The 26018-nt window shown below is 46.5% G+C and overlaps 1 protein-coding gene across 1 annotated transcript in view; it reads left to right on the forward strand.

Annotated features, from left to right (window-relative positions):
• Nucleotides 1–26018, forward strand: part of TAOK1 (TAO kinase 1) — a 422716-nt gene that overhangs the window by 273181 nt on the left and 123517 nt on the right. The window contains exons 11-13 of the mRNA XM_029611182.1: nt 11529–11696; nt 12099–12302; nt 13009–13143. Coding sequence (XP_029467042.1) covers nt 11529–11696; nt 12099–12302; nt 13009–13143 — 507 coding nt within the window. The remainder of the gene's footprint in view (nt 1–11528; nt 11697–12098; nt 12303–13008; nt 13144–26018) is intronic.

Here is a 26018-nt window from a genome sequence, read left to right on the forward strand (position 1 = left end):
AATACGCGGTGTAGCCTTAGCCGATCTGGACGTGGTGCATTTTCTCCAGGGGGCAAAACATTTGCGTCCTCTGGTACGAAATCCTTGTCCATCGTGGAGCCTAAATTTGGTTCTTAAAGCTCTGTGTGTGGTGCCATTTGAGCCTCTGAAGAGGGTGACGCTCAAAGATCTCACATTAAAGGTGGTTTTTCTCGTGGCTATTTCCTCAGCTCGCTAGGTGTTGGAGCTTCAGGCGTTATCCTGAAGAGAGCCCTTTTTGAGGATTACAGATGCGGGAGTCTCCTTGTGGACGGTTCCTTCCTTTCTCCCAAAGGTTAAGAACATAAGAACATGCCATACTGGGTCAGACCAAGGGTCCATCAAGCCCAGCATCCTGTTTCCAACAGTGGCCAATCCAGGCCATAAGAATCTGGCAAGTACCCAAAAGCTAAGTCTATTCCATGTTACCGTTGCTAGTAATAGCAGTGGTTATTATCTAAGTCAACTTAATTAATAGCAGGTAATGGACTTCTCCTCCAAGAACTTATCCAATCCTTTTTTAAACACAGCTATACTAACTGCACTAACCACATCTTCTGGCAACAAATTCCAGAGTTTAATTGTGCGTTGAGTGAAAAAGAACTTTCTCCGATTAGTTTTAAATGTGCCACATGCTAACTTCATGGAGTGCCCCCTAGTCTTTCTATTATCCGAAAGAGTAAAAAACCGATTCACATCTACCCGTTCTAGACCTCTCATGATTTTAAACACCTCTATCATATCCCCCCTCAGCCATCTCTTCTCCAGGCTGAAAAGTCCTAACCTCTTTAGTCTTTCCTCATAGGGGAGCTTTTCCATTCCCTTTATCATTTTGGTCGCCCTTCTCTGTACCTTCTCCATCGCAATTGTATCTTTTTTTGAGATGCGGCGACCAGAATTGTACACAGTATTCAAGGTGCGGTCTCACCATGGAGCGATACAGAGGCATTATGACATTTTCCGTTTTATTCATCATTCCTTTCCTAATAATTCCCAACATTCTGTTTGCTTTTTTGACTGCCGCAGCACACTGAACCAACAATTTCAATGTGTTATCCACTATGACGCCTAGATCTCTTTCTTGGGTTATAGCACCTAATACGGAACCTAACATTGTGTAACTATAGCATGGGTTATTTTTCCCTATATGCATTACCTTGCACTTGTCCACATTAAATTTCGTCTGCCATTTTGATGCCCAATTTTCCAGCCTCACAAGTTCTTCCTGCAATTTATCACAATCTGCTTGTGATTTAACTACTCTGAACAAGATGGTATCATCTGCAAATTTGATTACCTCACTTGTATTTCTTTCCAGATCATTTATAAATATATTGAAAAGTAAGGGTCCCAATACAGATCCCTGAGGCACTCCACTGCCCACACCTTCCACTGAGAAAATTGTCCATTTAATCCTACTCTCTGTTTCCTGTCTTTTAGCCAGTTTGTAATCCATGAAAGGACATTGCCACCTATCCCATGACGTTTTATTTTTCCTAGAAGCCTCTCATGAGGAACTTTGTCAAATGCCTTCTGAAAATCCAAGTACACTACATCTACAGGTTCACCTTTATCCACATGTTTATTAACTCCTCCAAAAAAGTGAAGCAGATTTGTGAGGCAGTCTTGTGAGGCAGTCTTGCCTTGGCTTTACCCAACTACCACTAACCATCCACAAAAAGTGGGGGTAACCCGTATATCAATCCACAAAATGAACCCACACACTAATCGAATATTATTCTCATTAAATGAAGTATGTCTTACATTTTTTTTAAGAACAATTTTTTATAAATACACCTCAGTGTCCCCCAATTATAAAAAGATTATGAAGTGCCACTGAAAAAGATCCGCGTTTTGAAACACAAATCTAAGCTAAGTAATTTTCTGTCTCTAGGGATTGGTGACCTGAAACCCTTGGTTCAGCACACAGTGTTTCACTTTGTTCTTAACCTTCTTTAAAACATTTAAATGGACTGAGCAGTCAACAAGATAAAAGATGCAAGTTGGTTAAGCAACATCAATTTTTAATCATATATAACAAATAATAAAAAATAGGATAAATAAAAATTCTTTTGTAAAAATTAAAAGTGGTGGAAGGTGGTGCTCATGATTATAATACTAAATTGAGCTAGACACCAAGGTTTGGTGTTCTGGTAATTATATGAAGCATCATCCGACACTTCATAATCTTTTTATAATTGGGGGACACTGAGGTGTATTTATAAAAAATTGTTCTTTAAAAAAATGTAAGACATACTTCATTTAATGAGAATAATATTCGATTAGTGTGTGGGTTCATTTTGTGGATTGGCTTTACCCAAGGCAAGACTTGCCTTGGGTAAAGCCATGCTGACTTTGTTCCATTAAACCATGTCTTTCTATATGTTCTGTGATTTTGATGTTTAGAATACTTTTCACTATTTTTCCTGGCACTGAAGTCAGGCTAACCCAGATCGCCCCTGGAGCCCTTTTTAAATACGGGGGTTACATTAGATATCCTCCAGTCTTCAGGTACAATGGATGATTTTAATGACAGGGTACAAATTTTTACTAAAAGGTCTGAAATTTCATTTTTTAGTTCCTTCAGAACTCTGGGGTGTATACCATCCGGTCCAGGTGATTTACTACTCTTAAATTTGTCAGTTAGGTCTACCACATCTTCTAGGTTCATGGTGATTTGGTTCAGTCCATCTGAATCATTACCCATGAAAACCTTCTCCAGTACGGGTACCTCCCCAACATTCTCTTCAGTAAACACTGAAGAAAAGAAATCATTTAATCTTTCCGTGATGGCCTTTCATTTGAATCAGTCGGTAGAGCTCCCATTCTTTCTGGATTTGGACCACTCTGATCCCCAGTCTAGAAATCTGAGGAAGCTTGATGTGCGTCGGGTGCTGTTGAATTATCTGGAGGTTACAAATAGCTTCTGTATGTTGGACCATCTCTTTGTGCTGTGGAGTGGCCCCAAAAAAGGCCATTAGGTATTTAGGGCAATGATTGCTCGCTGGTTGAAAGAGGCTATTGGTTCGGTGTACTTGATTCAAGGGCCGGCTGCTTCCAGTCAGACTTCGCGCACATTCTACCCGTTTGCAGGCAATCTCATGGGCAGACTGTCAGCAAGTTTCACCACAAGAAATTTGTAGGGCGGCTACTTGCACACCTTTGCTAGGCATTATCAATTGGATGTCCAGGCCCCTGGCTCTGGTGCGTTTGATGAAGGTGTGATCCGAGCAGGACTCTCAGGGTCCCACCCAGTGTAGGAAAGCTCTGGTACGATCCCAGGAGTCTGGACTGATCCGGGTACATACAGGGAAAGGAAAATTGGTTCTTACCTGCTAATTTTCGTTCCTGTAGTACCATGGATCAGTCCAGAGTCCCGCCCATTTCAGTATGAGATAACGGAGATTCCGCTCGTTCAGTGCTTCTTTATCTTTTCTGCACACTGCTTTCAAAGTTTTAAAGTTTTCACGGGTTCTGCTCCTTCTTGAGGTTAGTGACCAGGTAGTGCCTGTTGTAGGATGGTTTTCTTCCCCCGATTCCTGCTGGAGTGGAATTCCAAGTGCACTAGTTTTTTTGTTAAGGTTAGTTTTTAAATGTTCTGCTTGGATACAGTGCAATACTGACGAATTGTAGGTGGCACCTGAGGGTATAGGGCAGAGTCAGTCAAAACTTCTCTGTCTCCATCTGCTGGTGGGGAGGCAAAACCCTGGAGTCTGGACTGATCCGTGGTACTACAGGAACGAAAATTAGCAATTAAGAACCAGTTTTCCTTTCTCAGAGGACAGTAGGATGTTAGTCTTTACAAACCTGCCCGCCACCCCATGGAGATGGATTTCTCCTATTTTTTATTTTAACATAATTCTATGTTACGACACTGAAGAGGAGAACCCCACATGAGCATGCTCAGTTTGCAAAGTCAAAGTTCTAGAAACTTTGACATAAGTTTTCCGCATCAGGGGTCCATCTGATGATGTCATCCATGTGTGAGGACTAACATCCTGCTATCTTCGGAGAACACCTGTTACAGGTAAGGAACTCTGCGTTTCCTTCATCGTTATCACTTTGAACAAGAAATAAAAATAGTAAGAAGCAGCAGGAAAGAATGCATGGTAAGGTTATTTTCTGTAGGCTGTTTACAGGTAGTGTTGCTGAGTTCATGAAACATGGCTGCTGTGGGTTACATACAAATTAATCCAATGTTTGGCTTTCTTCTGTTTGTAAATGGTGCATTATTCATCGTTTTACCTCACTCTGCCAGTGGCTTATTGCTTAGTATTGAGATTGATTTTATACAGCTGGCACAAAACTGCGTATACTGCAGTTTTTCATAAGCAACATTTTTTTTACCAATAAATGCAACACGTGACCATAAAGAGAATTTTCTTTTCCCTACTAAGATTTGGCTTTTAAAACAGTGGTGTTAGAGCTGCTGACATGCTTATATATTTAGAGTATTTATTTAAAGTTTGTTGTCTTAAATTGTCATTTGTGCTTTTTTATCACAAAATGATGAAAGGAGATGAGTGGGTGTTATTCACTGAATGCTGATCAGTGTGTGATTGCCTCTTGAAACCCTTTTCCATTATTTTCCCTGTGATTGCCATGTGTTTTGCTCTGTTCTTGTGTAACTCTGCTGCTGGAAGCCTTCAGTGCTCTGTTGACTTGAAGATTATTTCTCACTTTCAGGGATTTTTCTAATGTTTTGGGGATGGGGGTTGGGAGACATGCTAAGTGATTTTTAAAATAAGCTGAAATATAATATTATGCAAAAATATTAACTTTGTTATAAAAATAATTATAACTGTCACTTTATGGAATTTTTAAACCACTTTGTATTATTATTATAGAAACATAGAAATGACAGCAGAAAAGGACCAAATGATCTACACAGTCTGCCTAGCAAGCTTATGCTAGTATCTGCTGCACTGTGTAGGTTACCCCATGCTTATCTATCACAGACCTCTCAGTATCAGACATATGACCCTAATGATATATGTGCATGAAAGATACATATTTTTTAAGATTTCCCCAAGAATTTAGTTTGTGTAACTGTATTGCAGGCTATAAAAGCTTAGCCATGGGTGTTGCACATATATTATGCGATAACTCTTACACTTTCCCAGGGTCTTTGGCTACCGATTCAGGTCTCTTAACACACACACTAGGGCAAAACCTGTTTTTTCCTAGCATGTAGCAGATGGACTCAGGACCAATGGGTATAGTGTACTCCTGCTAGCAGTTGGAGACAGATCAGATTTCAATCTGACGTCAGCCCTTTGTACATATACCCCTGCAGTAAGTGCAGCTCTTCAGAATTTTCCATCTCCATAGCAGTTAGGGACTATCTGTACGCTCTCACAGCATTAGAACAAATTCAAAGAAGAAAATCCAAATTTTAAAGAAGAAACCTACCTGAAGACGAGCCCCGCCTCCTGCGGTGATACCCTCGGGTCCCTCCCCCAGTTGAGATTCCCGAGGTGATTTCTGTGGTCCCTCGGAGGTAAGCCTCGGTCCGGTGGCCGAATCGTGGCGAGGACCTAGCCCCCGATCCTCGGGCGCGGCTGAGAGGCAGCGGGTGCACCCTCGAGCGCGGCGGTGAAGGTATTTGCCTTCTCCCCCCACAGCCGGAGACCGCCCGGGACAAAACCGGGAAGCGCCGAAGACAAGGTAAGGTAGACATCTTCTGCTTGAATCCGGTCTCCGAGGATCGAGGAGGAGCACAGGTTGCCGGCCAGGACCAGTGCCACCGGGTTGATCCACCCTAGCAGGGCCAGGCCCCGGTTATTTCCAAGGGTCTACCCACATGGAGACTCTCCGAGGGGGTCGCCATATTGACCGCGTGCTCGCCGTCGCCATCTTGGCCCTATTCGCCTCGCCATTCACCCCGAGCGCACAACTCCGACCTAGGTGCACAAAGCACTTGTGCGCATAGTCTTACATGCACATCAGGTCTTAAGCACATAAGTTGCACGCACAGAGCCGGGCGCATATCTACGGCTGGGCGCACAGCTACGCGCACAACTCACACGCTTATCTTAAGCGCACCGGAGCGCATAAGAGTTTATGCGCCGACAGCCATGGCACCTCCAGAAACGGAGATAAAAGCTCAAGGCCTCTGCCCAGCATGCCACATCAGAGCCGCACAAAGCGAGGAGACCGACGCCCTATGCACACTGTGCGAGGAGGCCCTGGGAGATCCAGCCCCAGGGCCAGTCCCACCCAGGGCCGAGTTCTAGCTCCTCAGGGGGTATCCCGGACCTAGCCAGGGGGACCTCCCCACAGATGGGGACCCCCAAAGAACCAGCGCCTCTCAGCTTTGACCCAGCGTCGATCTCATGGGTGGAGTTCTTCAAGGGGATTCACACCTTTGTTCAAATGCAAACTGAACCTCTGGCTGTCCAGCCACATGCTCCACCGGAGGACCCTCATGCCCCAGGCCCTTCAAGACCTAGGCACAGGCTTCCACTACCCAGAAGCCCCACCTATGGGGACTCGGACATCTCTGAGGAGGAAGCCAAACCCCTAGAAGAGGGGGAGCTCCCCCTGGGGACAGAGCCTCACCGAACCATGAGACACTTCTTCACAAAGGACAAGCTCCCGGACCTGGTCAATCAATGCCTGACGGAGCTCGCTATCCCGTGCCCAGGGAGTTTGGGGGAACCTAAACCGAACCCCTTGCTGGAGGGTCTTCGACAGACTTCTCGCCATTTCCCTCTGTTACAAGCAGCACAACAGCTGATTGACCTGGAATAGAGTGCTTGAGTCCACATTCAAAGGGGGACGAGCCTTGGCATCCCTGTACCCCCTGTACCCGGCAACCAAAGATCTTTTTGCAAACCCAAGAGTTGATGCCATGGTCTGCGCGGTCTCGAAACGCACCACTATCCCAAGTGGAGGGAGGAGCTGTGCTCAAGGATGCACATGACCGGCGTCGGGAGTCCATCCTCAAACAGTCATTTGACGTATCCGCTATGTCTCTACAAATTGCAGCCTGCTGCACCGTGGTGACACGTGCCTGCTTATCACAAACCAGGAACACCACCCCGGGAGAAGACATGGAACCAGCAGTATCATTCCTCGCGGATGCTGCTTCCGACCTAGTGCGCACAGCGGCCAGAGGAGTGTCATCTGTGGTGGTGGCCGGGAGACAACTCTGGCTCCGAAGCTGGTCGGCCGACGCATCTTCCAAAACGCGCCTCACGAGGATGCCCTTCAAAGGATCCCTCCTGTTCAGCAGCGAACTAGAGAAACTGGCCGACAAATGGGGCGAGTCCCCATTGCCGCACCTGCCGGAGGATAAGATGAAGAGAAACCAGCGCCCCTTCCCCAGGTCCTCCAGGGACAGACGTTTACAGCGCTTAAATCCTTACAGGAGCAACTATCAAGCCCCCCGCCCTACGGGCAGGAACCAGTCCTTTCGGACCAAGCACAACAAGAGGGGAACCAACTCGGGTGCAGGCCCCAGCCGCACCCTACAATGAGATTCAGCCGACCCATCCAAGGGAAGAAGCCATAGGGGGCAGACTAGCCCTATTCTACCGCAGATGGGTCGAGATAACTTTGGACAAGTGGGTCCTAGCCATCATTCGGGAGGGGTACTACCTGGATTTCCTACGAACCCCTCCGGACAAGTTCGTGGAGTCCCCCTGCCACGACCCCTTCAAGAGGGCGGCAATAGAAGCTACACTGTCCAGACTACTGGCCCTCGAGGCCATAACCCCAGTGCCTCCACAAGAAATCAATACTGGACATTATTCCATTTATTTTATCGTCCCCAAGAAAGAGGGAACATTCAGGCCCATCCTGGACCTCAAGTCGGTCAACCGCCACCTCAGGATTCCCTGCTTCCGCATGGAAACCCTACGATCCGTCATAAGGGCGATACAACCGGGGGAGTTTCTCACATCCCTGGATCTTTCGGAGGCCTACCTACACATCCCAATTCATCAGGAACACCAGCGCTACCTACGCTTCAAAGTCCTGAACCGTCACTACCAGTTCCGGGCACTACCCTTCGGATTAGCCACAGCACCCCGGACGTTCACCAAGGTAATAGTGGTGGTGGCAACACTGAGGAAGGAAGGAATCCTCGTTCACCCTTACCTGGACGATTGGCTGATCAGGGCAAAGTCACCGGAGGAAAGCCACCAAGCAACCAGCAGAGTCATAACTCTACTGGAAAGCCTAGGATGGGTAGTCAACACAAACAAAAGCTCCCTATAGCCCTCACAGTCGCTGGAATACCTAGGAGTCTGATTCGACACCAAAGAGGACAAGGTCAGCCTGACCCCCACAAGGAGATCAAAATTGTGGAACCGGCTGCAAACCTTGCTGAGCGATCCTCGTCCCACAGCATGGGATTACCTGCAAGTCCTCGGACTGATGGCATCCACACTGGAAGTTGTGCCATGGGCGTGAGCCCACATGAGGCCCCTACAGCGCTCCCTCCTATCACGGTGGAGCCCACAGTCCCAGAACTACACCGTACGTCTATTACTCCTGGGCAGAGTTTGGGACCCAACTACGGTGGTGGCTGCAGGGCAGCCACATGAGCCGGGGATCCAGACTATCCTCCCCAACCTGGACCCTACTCACCACAGATGCCAGTCTACGAGGATGGGGAGAGCACACTGCGAGGAGCTAACCGCCCAAGGGCAGTGGAACGCAGAAGAGGCGGGATGTAACATCAACCGCCTAGAAGCGCGGGCAGTCAGACTAGCCTGTCTGCGGTTCGCTCACAGACTCCGAAACAAAGCGGTCAGAGTAATGTCGGACAACGCCACGACAGTAGCCTACATCAACCGGCAGGGGGGAACCAGGAGCCAACAGGTATCCCTAGAAATAGACCCCCTGATGGCGTGGGCGGAAGCAAACCTCCAGGAGATCTCCGCCGTCCACATCGCCGGGAAAGACAACATCACGGCAGACTTCCTCAGCAGAGAAAGACTAGACCCAGGAGAATGGAGGCTGTCGTCGGCAGCCTTCCAATTGATAGTGAATCAGTGGGGGACACCGGACATGGACCTTCTGGCAAACAGATCCAACGCCCAAGTACCCAGATACTTCAGCCGCAGGCGGGAGCCGCAGTCCCAAGGGATTGATGCCCTGGTACAGACCTGGCCACCAGGGACTCTACTATATGCCTTCCCGCCGTGGCCCCTATTGGGCGCGATCATTCACAAGATACAACTACACAAGGGACTAGTTCTTCTGGTGGCTCCGGATTGGCCAAGAAGACCCTGGTACGCAGACATGAGAAGACTGCTGGCAGGGAACCCTCTACCCCTGCCCCCACACAGGGACCTGCTACAACAAGGGTCCGATCCTCCACGAGGACCCAGCTCAATTCTCTCTTACGGTCTGGCCATTGAGAGGGCCCTCCTGAGAAAGAGCGGATACTCGGGGGGCGGTAATCAACACACTCCTCCGAGCAGGCAAGTTCTCCACATTGTTAACGTACATAAGGATCTGGAGAGTATTTGAAGCCTAGTGCGAAGACCACAACATCAAGCCACGCTCATTTAAAGTTCCTGTGATCCTGGAATTCTTACAGAATGGACTACAGAAGGGGTCTGTCCCTCAACTCCATCAAGGTACAAGTGGCCGCATTGTCATGCTACGGCTCCAAGAGCGAGGGTGACAGCATAGCTTCTCACCCGGACGTGTCACGCTTCCTGAAAGGAGTCAAACACATTCACCCACCACTAAAGTGGCCGGTACCTCTGTGGAATCTCAATCTCATGTTGGACTTCCTAGCGGGAATCGCCTTCAGATCCCTCCGAGGCCTGTCCCTCCGCCTGTTAACTTTAAAGACGGTGTTTTTGCTGACGGTGTGTTCAGCCCGCCGCATATCGGAACTACAAGCACTGTCCTGCCATGAGCCATTCCTCAGGCTCACCCCGAGGTCCATTCAACTACACACGGTTCCCTCCTTCCTCCCCAAAGTGGTCTCACACTTCCACCTCAACCAGACCATCTCGCTACCAACGAGGATGGCTTGAAGAATTCGGAAGAAGCCCGTAGTCTACGTCAACTCAACATCGGCAGACTCCTATCCAGATACCTGGAAATGTCCTAACCAGTACGAAAAACGGACCACCTTTTCGTCCTTCACAGCAGAAAGAGACAAGGGGAAGCGGCTTCGCGGGCAACCATCGCCCGCTGGATCAAGGAAGTCATCAAGGCGGCCTACGTAGAAGCTGGCAAGCCACCACCTGTACAGGTCAAGGCCCATTCTACCAGAGCCCAGGCAGTATTCTGGGCAGAAACGAGAATGCTGTCACCTGCCGAGATCTGCAGGGCGGCTACATGGTCCTCCATCCATACCTTCTCCAGATTCTACCGTCTGGACGTTCAGGCTCGGGAGGACACGGCATTTGCAAGGGCAATACTAAGTGGACCATGGGCAGCATCCCACCCGGTTCGGGAGTAGCTTTTATACATCCCATTGGTCCTGAGTCCATTTGCTACACTCTAGGAAATGGAGAAATTACTTACCTGATAATTTCATTTTCCTTAGTGTAGACAAATGGACTCAGCATACCACCCTTGGCTGCCGTCACACATGGTTTTTCAAATGATTCAAGGGTAAGCCATGTTTTCATTTACCTAGGGCATCCACCCTGCCAGGTGTCGACGCTTTCCGGTTGAGTACACTGGCGGTCTCCAGCTATAGTCAGTCAACCAGTTCAAGTTAACCAAGTTAATCAAGTTTTGAACATTTAACCAAGTTATGAAGTTAATCAAGTTAACCAAATTATTAAGTTAATCAGTCAGTCACACATATATCCACAATGCTTTTCGAGGAGAATACTGAAGAGCTGCACTTCCTGCAAGGGTGTATGTACTAAGGGCTGACGTCAGATTGAAATCTGATCCGTCTCCAACTTCTAGCAGGAGTACACTAACCCATTGGTCCTGAGTCCATCTGTCTACACTAAGGAAAACGAAATTATCAGGTAAGTAATTTCTCCAATTTTGGTGCATTAGCATCAATATCTGCATTTGGGTCTTCATTCTGTAGGTGGGAGGCTCATTACATTTTGCTTTCTCTGACAAGCATGCATTCTGAAGCCCAATATCCTTGGCATACTGAATTGCGCTCTTCTTGCACACAGTTATTTAAGGAATAGCATTGATTGCTAGTTAATGCACTTTTTCCTTTCAAAATCAGTGTTTTAGGAAATATTCTAGAAGTAGACTTTTTTTTTTAATTTAAATATTTTTTTTATTATATTTGGTGAAACAGTAGAAAAAAACAACATATGACAAATATGGCAGAACAGAGGCATATGAGACCATACATGTAATCCACTACAAATCAAATTGCATATATGTGGCAATAAATTCAGGTGCAAAACACAAGCATATGTAAACAAAGATAAAACTATAAAACATCATTACCCTGTGCAACCTGGTCATTGAGTATCTGAAATGCTCCAATTCCACCAGAAGTAGACATCATTTTGAAAGGGTTGCAACAAACAGATATTTTTTTTTCTGTCATGCAGCACATGTTTGTTCTCCGGGAGCGGCCTGAAACGGTGTTAATCGATTTGATTCAGAGAACAAAGGATGCAGTGCGAGAGCTTGACAATCTGCAGTATCGCAAAATGAAGAAGCTCCTTTTTCAGGAAGCTCACAATGGTCCCGCCGTGGAAGCACAGGAAGAGGAAGAGGTATGCAGGGATACAGAGTCTCTGGCAAGTTAGCTAGGAATTTATAATCCCTGTTTACGCAGCAGAGCATGTAAATTTAGTGCATCACTCTGCCTTTGACTGAAACCCATTAATACAGTATAGACAATTTAAACCACCATCTAAAGCAATGATGTGATGTTTATCAATGAAGTTAAAAAGTCTCTGGAAAATGTTCTTCACTGTTTTTCAAAAATAGGTTTTCTTTTCACTTTTAACTTGACATGGATACAGACTGATCCACTTAAACTCAAGTTATATTTGAACATAGCCTTCGACACATTTTTTCAGAATGTCACTGTAGGAGAATAGATCATGAACACTTCTTAAAGTTAACTTTTCACAGCAGAATAAACAGGATCCTTCTGTGATTTCTTCCTATAGGAGCAAGATCATGGTGTTGGCCGGACAGGGACAGTGAACAGTGTCGGAAGTAATCAGTCTATTCCCAGTATGTCCATCAGTGCCAGTAGCCAAAGCAGTAGTGTTAACAGTCTTCCAGATGCCTCTGATGACAAGAGTGAACTAGACATGATGGAAGGGGACCATACTGTGATGTCAAATAGCTCTGTCATCCATTTAAAACCTGTGAGTACTTGACCTTCTGCAACCCAGATGTAAAGATAATTTTTATATAGTAAGTCTACTACTCTATAAAGTGAAAAACATTGGTGAACATTATCTCTTGCAGCAGGACACTCTTATAGCAGAGGCATTGGGCTTTTCTTTAGGCTCAGAAATATCTAAACTGATTTATGACTGAAATCATTTGTATGGAATATGAGACACATACCATCCAAGCTTCATTAAATGTATAATATATAATTTATGTTGGAAGAGCTTTTAAGAATTTAAAATTGTACTTATTGATAGAGTTGAGTCTCTTATTAATTTTTTTCTCATACACATTCCTTTACTAGCACATTGTTTCTAATTGGTGTAGCAATCTTTGAACTTTGCTTAGTTGTCATGTATATCAGTATGGACTATCATATCAGTGTAAGAGAGTAGAAAGGTGGAAAGTGGATCCCGCTGAAGATGACTGCTGTTAAACTGATATAGTCACTATACTGGAGATATTTACAAACCGCACCAAGTTGTAGAGAGTAATATAAAAAAATCTAGTGTAGACAGCACTAGGCTTCTATCTTAAGAACAAATGACTTTCAGGGGATGGAATGGAATGAGTTTTGTATCCTAATGGGAAAAAATACTCAGTACTTAGTGATCCATTAATGTTGTGCTGAAAGTTACTTCCTCAGGTTCAAGTACTGTTTTTCTTTCCCTTGTTCAGGAGGAAGAAAATTACAGAGAAGAACTAGACCCAAGAACTCGACCATCAGAACCACAGTCTCCACCCCAAGTATCTCGGCACAAGTCTCATTATCGCAACAGAGAGCACTTTGCCACCATCCGCACAGCCTCACTGGTGGGTTTGCTCTTCTTTCCTTTCCTCTTTCTTCATTATAAAAAGATCCCTAATCGTAAAGTGAGTGTAAGGATTTACCAAGAATATCTGTCTCTCTCTTCCTACACCTAGTGAAGGGAGGATGATTTCTGGACTTCTGCTTATGCAGGAAGGTAGTTTCTCATCCAGTTGTAAAAACTATGCAAAATATGTTTCAGGATGTCCCTGTCTCTGCAAATGCTTCTCCCTTTTTAAGCATTGATGTACCCCTCATGTATGTTCTGGGCAGCTATTCAGCATTACAAATACTCTGCAAGTATACTGCAGCTGTGCAGCAAAGCAGCTGTAGCATAGGCCAGCTATGATTGTCTGAAAACCTCTAACATGGTTCTTCTGTTCCTGTTAGGTGATCTTATTTTGGCTGGGAGTTACCATATCTACTAGTTAGATTTTAGCCAATGCCTTTTATCAGGAGTAGCAGTTGGCATCAACAAACTGGCAGCCATTGAGGGTCTCCATCTATTGCAGAAGAACACAATCTATATAAATAAAAATGTTAAATAGTTTGGACAAAATCACTAATCTCAGAAACCACTGAACTGATTGCTTTCAAATTTGGACACAACCTTCATTTCGCATACAGGAAGGTTCTTCTGTACTTACATTACATATATGTCACACCTGTGACAGGTAAAATAGGTTTAAAAATGTTTTCGAGAAAACAGCGACATCTGCTGGACATAAGCACCATCTGTTACACCTTACACTAACACACGCAACACTAATCATTTCACCAGTCCAGGTCCACGTTTCACTTCCATTTTACACATTCACGCACTTTTTTCGCCGGAAGATAACTATTTCCTTTACAGATAAAATACACCCACCACCCTCCTCACACCCCCCACACACATGCCAAATTGATTTACTTCCCACAGCCTCCCAACACACACAAAACCACCCTCCTCACACACCCCCACACACATGCCAAATTTATTTACGTCCCAGGCCCTCACAACACACACAAAACCTGACAGAAGTCCGGGAGGCTCCAGCAGGGGGCCAGGATCGGTCCGGGACACATCTCCTGCACTACGGCTGTAGGCTGCCAGCAATCAACATGGCGCCGATGGCCCTTTCCCTTACTATGCCACTCGGGGACACCAATGGCGGCAGTAGCCCATGTGACATAGTAAGGACGAGAGCCCCTCGGTGCCATTTTCAGGACTGGCAGCCGGCAGACCTTTGCCCTTACTATGTCAGAGGACCTACCGCTGCCATAGCTCCACCCCAGTGACATAGTAAGGGCAAAGGGCAATCGGAACCCGTTTCAGTGCTCGCAGCCGACGGACCAACGCCAATACATCACTCCCGGACCGCTCCTGAACGCCCGCTCCACCGACTGACATTTTTATCAGGTCTCGGGGGGTCTGGAGGGTGGGGGGTGGTAATGAATTTATTGCGAACATCTTAGGGAGGGGTCACGAGGGGGGGCAGGTTTCATTCATTCAGCAACTCGGGGGGGGGGGGGCTACTGTTTTTCGCAGGGCTGGGGGAGGGGGGACAGGAGACTGTGGGGTGGTTAGTTTAAGAGAACTTTTCTCATAGGGTTGTTTTTTGGGGGAAGGGGGAGGTTCACACACAAATACATACACTAAACTTGCACGATCTCGGGAACGCACCAAAATAGCCCTCCCCAGACCACAAAACAAATTTGGAAGTGCAAATTTGGTTAGGCACTCCCCTATTTGCCTACATAACGCGCACAGATGCCCAGGGACAGACCACATGTAGCACCAACAATTTTAATTTCCCAGGTCTTGGGAGGGGGCAGGAGGGTGGGGGATTATTATTTGATTTAAAGGATTGGGTTGGGTTGTTTTTGGGGGTGGGGGGGTTTCCACAGAAATAGAAAGACAAAGGTTTTCTGATCTGAAGGGTAGGCAGTAGGCGGGGGGAGGTGACAGTGAGGGGAGGGAGAATGAGGGGGGAGGTGAGTGTCAGGGGAGGGAGAATGAGGGGAGAGGTGAGTGTGAGGGGAGAGAGTTGGAGTAGGGACAGGGGAGGGAAGGGGGGGTGAGTGACCAAGGGGGAGGAAGATGAGTGACTGAGGTAAATGAGCAAGGGGAAGGGGGAGGGAGGGTAAAGAACCTGACTCTGCCACTGCAACGCGTGGCCGGGTACCGCTAGTATTTTATAACTAAATATTTATTATTCTCCCAGGACAAGCAGGATGGTAGTCCTCGCATGTGGGTGATGTCATCAGACGGAGCCCTGTCACTGAAAACTTCTGTCAAAGTTTCTAGAACTTTTGACTGGCACACTGAGCATGCCCAGCATGCCATAATCCCTGTAGCCACAGGGGTCTCCCTTCAGTCTTTTTTTTTTCCGTGCTGCAGTTTGCCTCGTGGTTAGGAGCTCTGTGAGAATTTTCTCACCACTTTTCCTCACGGAAAGCCTTGAAGTTATCTTCATAAAAAAGTTCCCTCATAGGAGTCTCCCATCGCGACACCGCTCGGTGAGTAATTTTCCACCGTCTCGGTCAGTTCCTGCTACCTTGTCATCGGTTCCTGCAGGCCACCGACCGTTTCGCGACCCCTTTTTTCGCTATGGCGACGGGCTTCAGAAAATGTCCAGAATGTGCACCACACAGTGTCCATTACTGACCCTCATGATGTTTGTGTGCTGTGCCTCGTCCCATCACACGATGTACATCAGTGTCCTAGCTATGCTCAAATGTCCCCAAAGGGCAGGCATGGCCGTTTCGACAAAATGGAGTCTCTTTTCAAAATAAAACTAACTCCATCGACTTCCACTCAGTCATCACCAGCAGGAACATCTTCTTCCATCGACAAACCTTGCCGGGAGCAGCAAGGGGGCGGTGACCGTCCGTCACAGACGCCATCCAGGGCATCGGTAGCAACTTCCTCGGTGCTGGAGAAGGACCGGACAGAGTACTGAGGGAAACATAGTCACCGGCACCAACGCGATTCCACACCCGGTGCCTGCACAGACACACCATCAGCCTCAATGGCTATCGAGCCGGTTGCGAAGAGGGCTCAGAGAGAGGAGCCTCCATCCTTCTCTGCACCCGAGACCCTGAGGCGATCCCCACCAACACCGGTGCCGGGTACTGATCCCCCACAGATTCCTGTGGAGGTGCCAGTAGTGCCTAGCCTGCCTCCCCCTGTAGCTGCGTTACCTATACCAAGCTTCCAGGGGAGGAGCTGGACATCCTTGTCCGCTAGGTAGTCCTTGTTGCCTTCTGGAGCCTCCATCTGCCATCGATGTTTACACCATTGCTCGACTGCCTTGATACCACAATGGAGTAGGGGGTGCCCCAATAACTGTGCAATCCCTTGTGAGTCGATTTATGAGGGGCCTGCTGCAACTTAAGCCCCCCCTACGGCCACCAGTTACCGAATGGGACCTAAACGTAGCACTTACAAGACTCATGTGTTCCCCATTTGAGCCTTTGCATTCCTGTGATGTTACATTTCTCACTAACCCTTCGAGCTATCACATCTGCTCGAAGGGTTAGTGAGTTACAAGCACTTGTCACATATTCACCCTATACAAGGTTCCTCCATGACTGAGTGGCCCTCCGTACTCACCCTAAATTCCTTCCCAAGGTGGTACTGACTTTCACCTGAAACAGTCTATAGTCTTGCCCACCTTTTTCCCAAGGCCTCACTCTCACCAGAGCGAGAGAGTTCTACACACCTTGGACTGTAAATGTGCACTTGCATTTTACCTAGACCGCACTGCAGTCCATAGGAAATCCACCCAACTCTTTGGTTTTTTTTATAAAAACAAACCAGGAGTTGCAGTGGGCAAACAAACTCTCTCCAACTGGCTAGCAGACTGTATTGAATTCTGCTATGACAAAGCAGGCCTTCATCTCCAGGGACAAGTGAAGGCGCACTCAGTAAGAGCCATGACAACCTCAGTAGCAATTGCTGAGATCTGTAAAGCTGCAACATGGAGCTCTCTTTACACATTTGCAGCATATTACTGCCTGGACAAGGAAGGACGTCAAGACTCTGCCTTTGGACAATCCATCTTAAAGAACTTATTTCCAGAATCCCAACTCCTTCCACATCCACTTGCTGTGATTTTCAGGCTGTCTCATTTTTCCCCAACAGTACACCAGTTGTTGTGCCTGTTGCACAAGTTGTATACTGTTGGTCCATATAAATATGTCAGCCTGCAGCTTGTTAATCACCCACATGTGAGGACATGTCCTGGGAGAAAGCAGAGTTGCTTACCTGTAACAGGTGTTCTCCCAGGACAGCAGGATGTAGTCCTCACGAAACCCACCCGCCACGCCACGGAGTTGGGTCCTAAACCACTTTATTATTTTATTTTTTCGCATGCACCTTTTGCTACAAATGAGACTGAAGGGAGACCCCTGTGGCTACAGGGATTATGGCATGCTGGGCATGCTCAGTGTGCCAGTCAAAAGTTCTAGAAACTTTGACAGTTTTCTGTGACAGGGCTCCATCTGATGACTTCACCCACATTTGAGGACTACATCCTGCTGTCCTGGGAGAACACCTGTCACAGGTAAGCAACTCTGCTTTATATATAATCCAGCTCTGCATATATAGGCTGTAGTGTTCTGATCTGGCTCCAGAAGAAAAGGTATATGCATGAGAACACCTCAGTGATATTTTACAATTTATTTGGAAACGTCAGAGTGAAAAATACTGTTGCTTTTCTGATAAGAATTTGCATGATTTCTTCAGCTAAGTGTTTCTGCAAATCTCTGATTACAAGTGAGCATGTTTATGTAAGCCTTCCCTGTGCTTGAATTTGACCATTCCATTACCACCTTCTCCACCAGTCCCTAACCTATGGGTATATCCCCTCATCCAGCACAAATGGAGGCAGAGCTTTAAATTTATTTTTTTTAATGACATCACTAGAACATAAGTGATGTATAGAACACATTCAACCAGTGTTCTCTCCCTCCAGCCATTGAATGGGAGTTTGAAGTGTTAGCTCTTGTTGTTGAAGATAAAGAAGATTTATTATTTTTTCTTTTAGCTCTTTACTGTTGTCAAAGTGCTGCAGCTAGTGGCCATGCTCCTGCGGACTGCTCTCCTGCAGTGAGGTGAGCCCTGAGACTAGTTAATTTTCTCCTTACTTTCTGGCAAAGTAAGGAATTATAGTCTCTGCTCTATAAATTACTCAGTTTGGGGATTTAGATTGAGTTTACCTGCTTTCTGCAGTGTATATTTGCTGACCTGGCACAGTTGGAAGCTGAGAGGTATTTTTCCACTATGGCTGAGAAAGCCCGACGTTGCAGCATTTGTGGGGCGAAGCGCAGCTCCGCTGAAGGTGTAGCTTGCTCTGTGTGCCACGATAAATCTGAGTCATCAGATTTGAACTCTGCTGTTGCTGCAAAGAAGGTTGTTGAGTCACCTGGGAAGCAAAAGCCTTTATCTAAGGCTGCTTCAGTGTCAGGGGAGCCGGCAACAGCAGCCATTCTAACGGCTGCTTCAGACGCAGCGGCCATCTTGATTGATACCTGGGATTGGCGGCATCGAGGGGAGTGTCTATTTTGAGCCAGGCTCCTCCCAAATTACTTCCTGTCTTTGATTTCTGTGCCGATTTAAAGCAGGAACCCCTCGGCAATAGTACTGGTGTTTTCTCACCTGAATTTTTTAAGTTCTTACATCAAGCCTTTAATGCTTTACAGGGAGTGATGTTGCTGACCCTAGCCATTCTAATTTATCTGCTGAAGTTTTTAAATCTCAGAAGAGGAAGAGGTCTGACCTTGATGAGTCTGAAACATTTCCTTTAGAGTTGGACCCTTCTCCTTATTTAAGATTGGATAATGAAAAAGGGAGCATTGTGGACTCCTTAGAGGAAGGTGAGATTTATTCAGCAGAGGATGCTGATGACCAGATCAGGCTTTTCCATAAGGAGGATATATCTGCTTTACTATTGCAGGTTATTACTGCGTTAGGTCTTGAGGAACATAAATTTGAAGAGACTCCGAGCTGGGATCCAATTTTTAGGGGTACTCGCAGAACAGCTTCTACTTTTCCTCTTCATCCAGAAATTGAGACTATGATTTTGTCGAGTGGGATTCTCCAGAGGCGGGTTATAGATGCTTGAGAATTTTTAGTAAATTGTACCCTTTACCTGCTGAGGTCTTGGAACGTCTTTTTCAACCGCCTAAGTTGGATGCGTCCTTTGCCGCTGTTGCTAGGAAGACTACTATTCCTGTGGAAGGAGGTGCTTTCCTCTATGATGCGCAGGATAGAAAGTTAGAGGTAGTACTTAAGAATCTCTTCGCTGCAGGTTCTTTGGTTTTGCAAGGAGCAGTTTCTGCGAATTATGTCTCCAGGTCTATCCTTCACTAGATTCAGCAGATGTCTGAGTTTTCTAGTTCTGCAAAGCTAGAAACGGAGACAGCATATATTTCTGACGCTTTCTATGACATCATCAGAATTACAGCCAGATTTTTGGGTCTTTGTGGGGGCCAGAAGCCTTCTTTGGTTAAGAAATTGGTCAGCTGACTCTTTATCAAAGGCTAGATTTTCTTGTTTACCTTTTAGAGGTAATATATTTTGGAGAGGAGTTGGATCGTTTAATGAAAAATTTAGGATACTCAGAGATTACCTGAAGATAAGGTTAAACCTAGTTTCCGACTTTATAGGAGTCATAATCAGTTTATGGAAGCTAAGTATAGGCCTGGCAAACGTGTTATGCCTCAGTCTTCAAGAGATAAGAGGGAATCTCAGTTCTTTTTTGGAGCAAGAAAGCCAAGGGGGGGGGACTTGGCCCATTCTGCTGGCGGATCAAATAGTGCACAATGAATTCAGGAGGATTCATTTTCCAGGAGAGTCTTTAGGGGGTAGGCTACAGACTTTTCTTGGAGAATGGATCCATATTACTTCAGACCAATGGGTATTAGACATCATAAGATCTGGTTATGCCCCAGAATTAAAGAGGAGAATGAGATCATTTTGTAATCTCTCCTGTCAATTTTGCCAAGTTTATTGCGGTTCACGAGACTTTAAGCAAGTTACTTCATTTATAGGCTATTCGCCCAGTTTCATTAGCAGAATATCAAAAAGGTTATTATTCAATCTATTTTGTGATTCCAAAAAAAGGACGGTACTTTCAGACCTATTTTAGATTTAAAAGGGGTAAATCAGAATATATATATCCCTCATTTCCATATGGAATATCTTTGCGCAGTTACAGTGTCTGTACTCAAGGAAGAATTTTTATATTCCCTAGATTTGAAAGAGGCCTATTTTCATATTCCATTAAGACAAGATTTCCAGAGATTTCTTCGTTTTTGTATAATTGCCCATTATTTTCAATTTGTCACCTTTCCCTTTGGTCTAGCAATTGCACCAAGGTCCTTTACAAAGGTGGTGGTGGTGGTAGTAGCAGCCTTTTTAAGAAAAAAAAGGAATTTTAATTCATCCGTATCTGGACAATTGGTTAATAAGGGCCAAGTCTTATTCCGAAGGTGTAGTTTCGACAGAGACTGTGGTCTCTTTACTGCAAAAGCTGAGGTGGGTGATCAAGTTTTCGAAAAGTCACTTACAGCCCACCCAGAAGTTGGAACATCTGGGAGCTGTGTTCGATTCAAGAGCCTGCCTGGTTTATTTATCAGAGAAGAATTTTAAAGCTTTGTGCCCAACAAAAGAATTCTCTTTATCCCAGGACAAGCAGGATGCTAGTCCTCACATATGGGTGACATCGGTAATGGAGCCCTATGTACGGAAAACTTCTGTAAAAGTTTCTATGAAACTTTTGACTGGCACCAGAGTGCCTACTGAGCATGCCCAGCATGTCATGATATTCCCTGCCACAGGGGTCTCCCTTTAGTCTTCTTTTTTCCGCGAAGCAATTAGCCTCGCGGTTATCAGGAGTCCTGTGGGATTCTCCACATATTTTCCTTACGGAAAGCTTTAAAAAACTTCAAACGCAGAGGGTCTCCCTTAGTTTGATCATCGCGGTGAGTTTTTCCCGTTCTCGCGGTTCCGTGCCGTTTTTTGACTAAAAACAAAATTTACCTGAGCCTTAGGCCGTCGACGGCTGCCCGGCCACAAAATGGCTACAGGTTTTAAAAAATGTCCAAAATGCGCAAGAAATATGTCTATTACAGACCCTCACCAAGACTGTGTACTTTGCCTTGGTGAAGGTCATGATGTAAAAAATTGTCCCTTATGCGCTACGATGACCTCGAAAGGTCGACGTCTACGGATGGACAAGATGGAGCAATTATTCAAAATTCAACTGATTACTGCTCCATCTACTTCCACACAATCGTCTCCGGCTGGGGCGATTAGGAAAGTGGTCTTGAAGAAACGTCACTCCGGTGACTCGGGAGACGCTCCTTTTTCCTCCCCCTCACCATCGTCCAGAGCGTCCACATCGAGTAGCGAAAAAGGGCGCGAAAAAGATAAACATCGCCATCGGCATCGCAGGCCGCAACCAGCAACCATCGCTCCGATACCCGGCGAGCCATCGGCGGAAGACGGGGCACCGAGTAAGAAAGCCCGGCTCCAAAGTAAGGCTTCCGAGCCACCGACAGGCCAACCCTCGCCGATTCCGGCGGAAGGAATCGTACCTCCTCAGGGCCCTGAGGTCGTACTACTGTCGCCACCACCGCCTCCCCCCATGGGTGCTCTGTTCACATCATCCATGCGGGCGGAACTTGACAGTTACATACGTCAAGCGGTTAAGGATGCCTTTATCGAGGCGATGCCACGGCCTGCCACTCCGGTTCTGCCATCGACACCGGTCATAGGAGGATCTCCGGTTCCATCACCGATTCCTTCACTACCGATGCCAAGGAAATCACCGCTCTCCTCGATGGCGCCGATTCCATTGCCGGTTCTACCTAGGCCGCAGCCACCGGATTCAGCATTGCCGATTCCCCGAGTACCATCGATTCCACCACGGCCATCGATCCCGATGGCACCTTCGATGCCTTCTCAAGAGTCCATTTTTCAACCATTGATGGACAAGCTGGACTCATTAATACATTGCTTCTCATCTCTACCACATCCTATAGATGTAGATGACAGTCAAGAGCCAATACCAGGTCCTTCGGGTGTCCCACCACCCCTCAGACCTCAGACTCCACTTTCTGAAATGCCAACTAAGCCTACTAGGCCGTTGGAGCTCCCTCTGGATGATAGTGACGAAGAATTCTCCTCGGATGAAGACCTCCTTTCTGAGCCTTCTCCCCCAGAAGATAGAAGAAAGTCACCACCGGAGGATCTCTCTTTCTCCAACTTTATTAAGGAGATGTCTCAAACAATTCCCTTTTCTCTCATCTCTGAAGTGGACAGCAGACAAAAAACCTTGGAGGTGCTTCAATTCGTAGACCCTCCCAAGGAAATTCTTGCTATTCCTGTTCATGAAGTTTTACAAGAACTTATGTACAGGATATGGGAACACCCTGGGTCGGTGGCAGCTGTTAATAAGCGGGCGGATGCCACTTACCTAGTACAACCCATCCCGGGGTTCCAAAAAACTCAACTACCGCATCAGTCAGTGGTGGTCGAGTCGGCCCAAAAGAAGGCCAAAAGATTAAAGCAACATGCCTCCATACCTCCTGGAAAGGATAATAGGTTCTTGGACAATCTTGGTCGAAAAATCTTCCAAGCTGCTATGCTGGTAGCTAGAATAAATTCATACCAGCTTTTTATGAACCAGTACCAGCGTGACCTATGGAAGCAAGTTGAATCCCTGTCTCAGCAGTTACCTGACCATCTTCAGGAAGGTTTTCAAAACCTAGTACATAAGGGCCTAGAGGCGGGGAAACACGAGGTTCGGGCCACGTATGATTCATTCGAGACAACCTCCAGATTGTCTGCAGCTGGAATAACGGCGAGAAGATGGGCCTGGCTTAAATCATCAGAGCTCAGACCAGAAGTACAGGAGCGCTTGGCGGACCTGCCTTGCTTAGGAGAGAACCTCTTTGGCGATAAGGTCAAGGAGGCAGTAGCCACCATCAAGGACCATACAGAAACCCTCAAACAGCTTTCTCAGCTGCCACAAGAGGTACATCAACCTTCTAGGAGGCCTCCAAGAAGGGAACAAAGAAAGCCATATTACCGCCCTAGGCGGTATTATCCGCCAGTAGCCAGGCCCAGACAACAAAGACCTGCTCAACGGCCTCAGCCTCGCCAAAGACCTGCTAGGCCTCAACAACCTCCGCCTGCGGCGTCCACTTCCGGATTTTGAAGTTCAACCAGAGGGCATGAGTCATTATCAAAATCCCTATCCACAAGTACCGGTTGGAGGCCGAGTTGCTCACCATCTTCAAACTTGGACCTCCATCACTACAGACCAATGGGTACTCTCAATCATATCTCAGGGGTACCACTTGGACTTCCTCACTGTACCAAAAGACAATCCCCCTATTCCGTCTTGGACAGTGTCTCATCATTACACAATCCTGCAAGCAGAATTATCTACCCTCCTGACTGCCAGGGCCATCGAAAGAGTTCCCAGGCCTCAGTGGGGCACAGGATTCTACTCCCGATATTTCCTCATTCCAAAGAAAACCGGGGGTCTACGTCCTATCCTGGACCTAAGAAATCTCAACAAATTTTTAAAGAAGGAAAAATTCAGGATGGTGTCCTTAGGCACCATGCTACCTCTTCTTCAAAAAGGAGATTGGCTCTGCTCTCTGGATCTTCAAGACGCTTACGCTCACATTCCCATATTTCCACCTCATCGACAGTTCCTACGATTTCTGGTACAAGGTCAACACTTCCAATACAGGGTGCTACCTTTCGGCCTTGCCTCAGCACCTCGAGTGTTCACAAAGTGTCTAGCAGTAGCGGTGGCACATCTTCACAAGCAACAAGTACATGTGTTCCCCTACTTGGACGATTGGCTCATCAAGAGTCATACACAGAGCGGAGCTGTCACTTCTCTCCATCTCACAATAAGATTGCTTCACTCCTTGGGATTTCTCATCAATTACGACAAATCCCATCTCACACCATCTCACCAGTTGCAGTTCATAGGTGCAGATCTCAACACCATCACAGCAAAGGCTTTTCTTCCGAAAGACCGGGCTCAATCGCTCGTTCTCCTAGTACATTCTATTCGCAATCAATATACAGTCACAGCTCATCAGTGCCTCATCCTACTCGGACACATGGCCTCAACAGTTCACGTCACTCCCATGGCCAGACTGACCATGCGACTAATGCAATGGACACTCAAATCTCAATGGATTCAAGCCATTCAACCACTGTCCACTCACATCCAGATAACACCAGAGCTGAAGTATTCCCTTCTCTGGTGGACATCACCACTCAACTTGCTCAAAGGCCTACCTTTTCAACAACCAGTTTCACAAGTGACTTTAACTACAGATGCGTCCACCTTGGGATGGGGAGCGCACATTGCTCATCTGAAAACACAGGGCAAGTGGACAAAGCAAGAAGCTTCCTTTCAGATAAATTTCCTGGAGCTTCGAGCTATACGCTATGCTCTATATGCATTCAAGGACTGCCTTTCACACAAGACTGTTCTGATCCAAACGGACAATACAGTAGCCATGTGGTACATCAACAAACAGGGTGGTACGGGCTCGTACCTCCTTTGCCAGGAAGCGGCTCAAATATGGGACTGGGCCCTAGCACACTCAATTCTACTACGGGCCACCTACCTAGCAGGCATCCACAACACAGTAGCGGATCGCCTCAGCCGTCACTTTCAACCACACGAGTGGTCCCTCGACCCAGCGTTAGCAATCAAGATATTTCAACGCTGGGGTCAACCAACAATAGATCTCTTTGCGTCACATCTGAACTACAAAGTGAACAATTACTGCTCTCTCCTCTTCCGGCAGAACAGCTTACCAAAGGACGCGTTTGCCCGCCATTGGAACTCAGGCCTGTTATACGCGTATCCACCAATACCGCTCATAACCAAAACCTTAGTAAAGCTACAACAGGACAAGGGGACAATGATACTCATAGCCCCATATTGGCCTCGACAAGTATGGTTCCCCACACTGCTAGATCTCTCAGTCAGGGATCCAATTCGCCTGGGAGTAGCTCCCAATCTCATAACTCAGGAACAGGGTCAGTTGCGCCATCCCAACCTTCAATCCCTGTCCCTGACAGCATGGATGTTGAAAGCCTGATCTTACAACCATTCAACCTTTCAACTAATATATCTCAGGTACTTATAGCTGCACGTAAACCTTCCACTAGAAAGAATTATTCCTACAAATGGAAAAGGTTTACTTTATGGTGCACTCAGAAAGATTTAGATCCTTTCACTTGCCCCACTACCTCGCTACTAGATTACCTTTACCATCTCTCAGACTCTGGTCTTAAGACGTCATCTGTAAGGGTACACTTAAGTGCAATCTCAGCTTATCATAACAAGCTAGGAGATACATCGATCTCCACGCAGCCTCTCGTCAGTAAATTCATGAGAGGCCTAACTCACATTAAACCTCCAATTCATTCCCCAAGCATTCAATGGGACCTGAACGTAGTTTTAACCAAGCTTATGCGTTCTCCATTTGAACCCATAAATACCTGTGACCTTAAATTCCTTACTTGGAAAACGGTATTTCTTATAGCCATTACATCAGCTAGAAGGGTCAGTGAACTGCAGGCCCTAGTAACTTACGAACCCTTCACGAAGTTCCTTCATGACAGAGTAGTCCTCCGTACACATCCAAAATTCCTTCCTAAGGTTGTCACGGAATTTCATTTAAACCAAACCATAGTTTTACCTACATTTTTTCCTAGGCCTCACTCTCACCAGGGAGAGAGAGCCTTACACACTTTGGACTGTAAGCGTGCGTTATCTTTCTATTTAAACCGCACTGCAGCCCAAAGAAAATCAAATCAGCTGTTTGTGTCCTATGATCCAAACAA

Source organism: Rhinatrema bivittatum, chromosome 8 (genome assembly GCF_901001135.1).
Source record: "Rhinatrema bivittatum chromosome 8, aRhiBiv1.1, whole genome shotgun sequence".
Lineage (NCBI taxonomy): Eukaryota > Metazoa > Chordata > Amphibia > Gymnophiona > Rhinatrematidae > Rhinatrema > Rhinatrema bivittatum.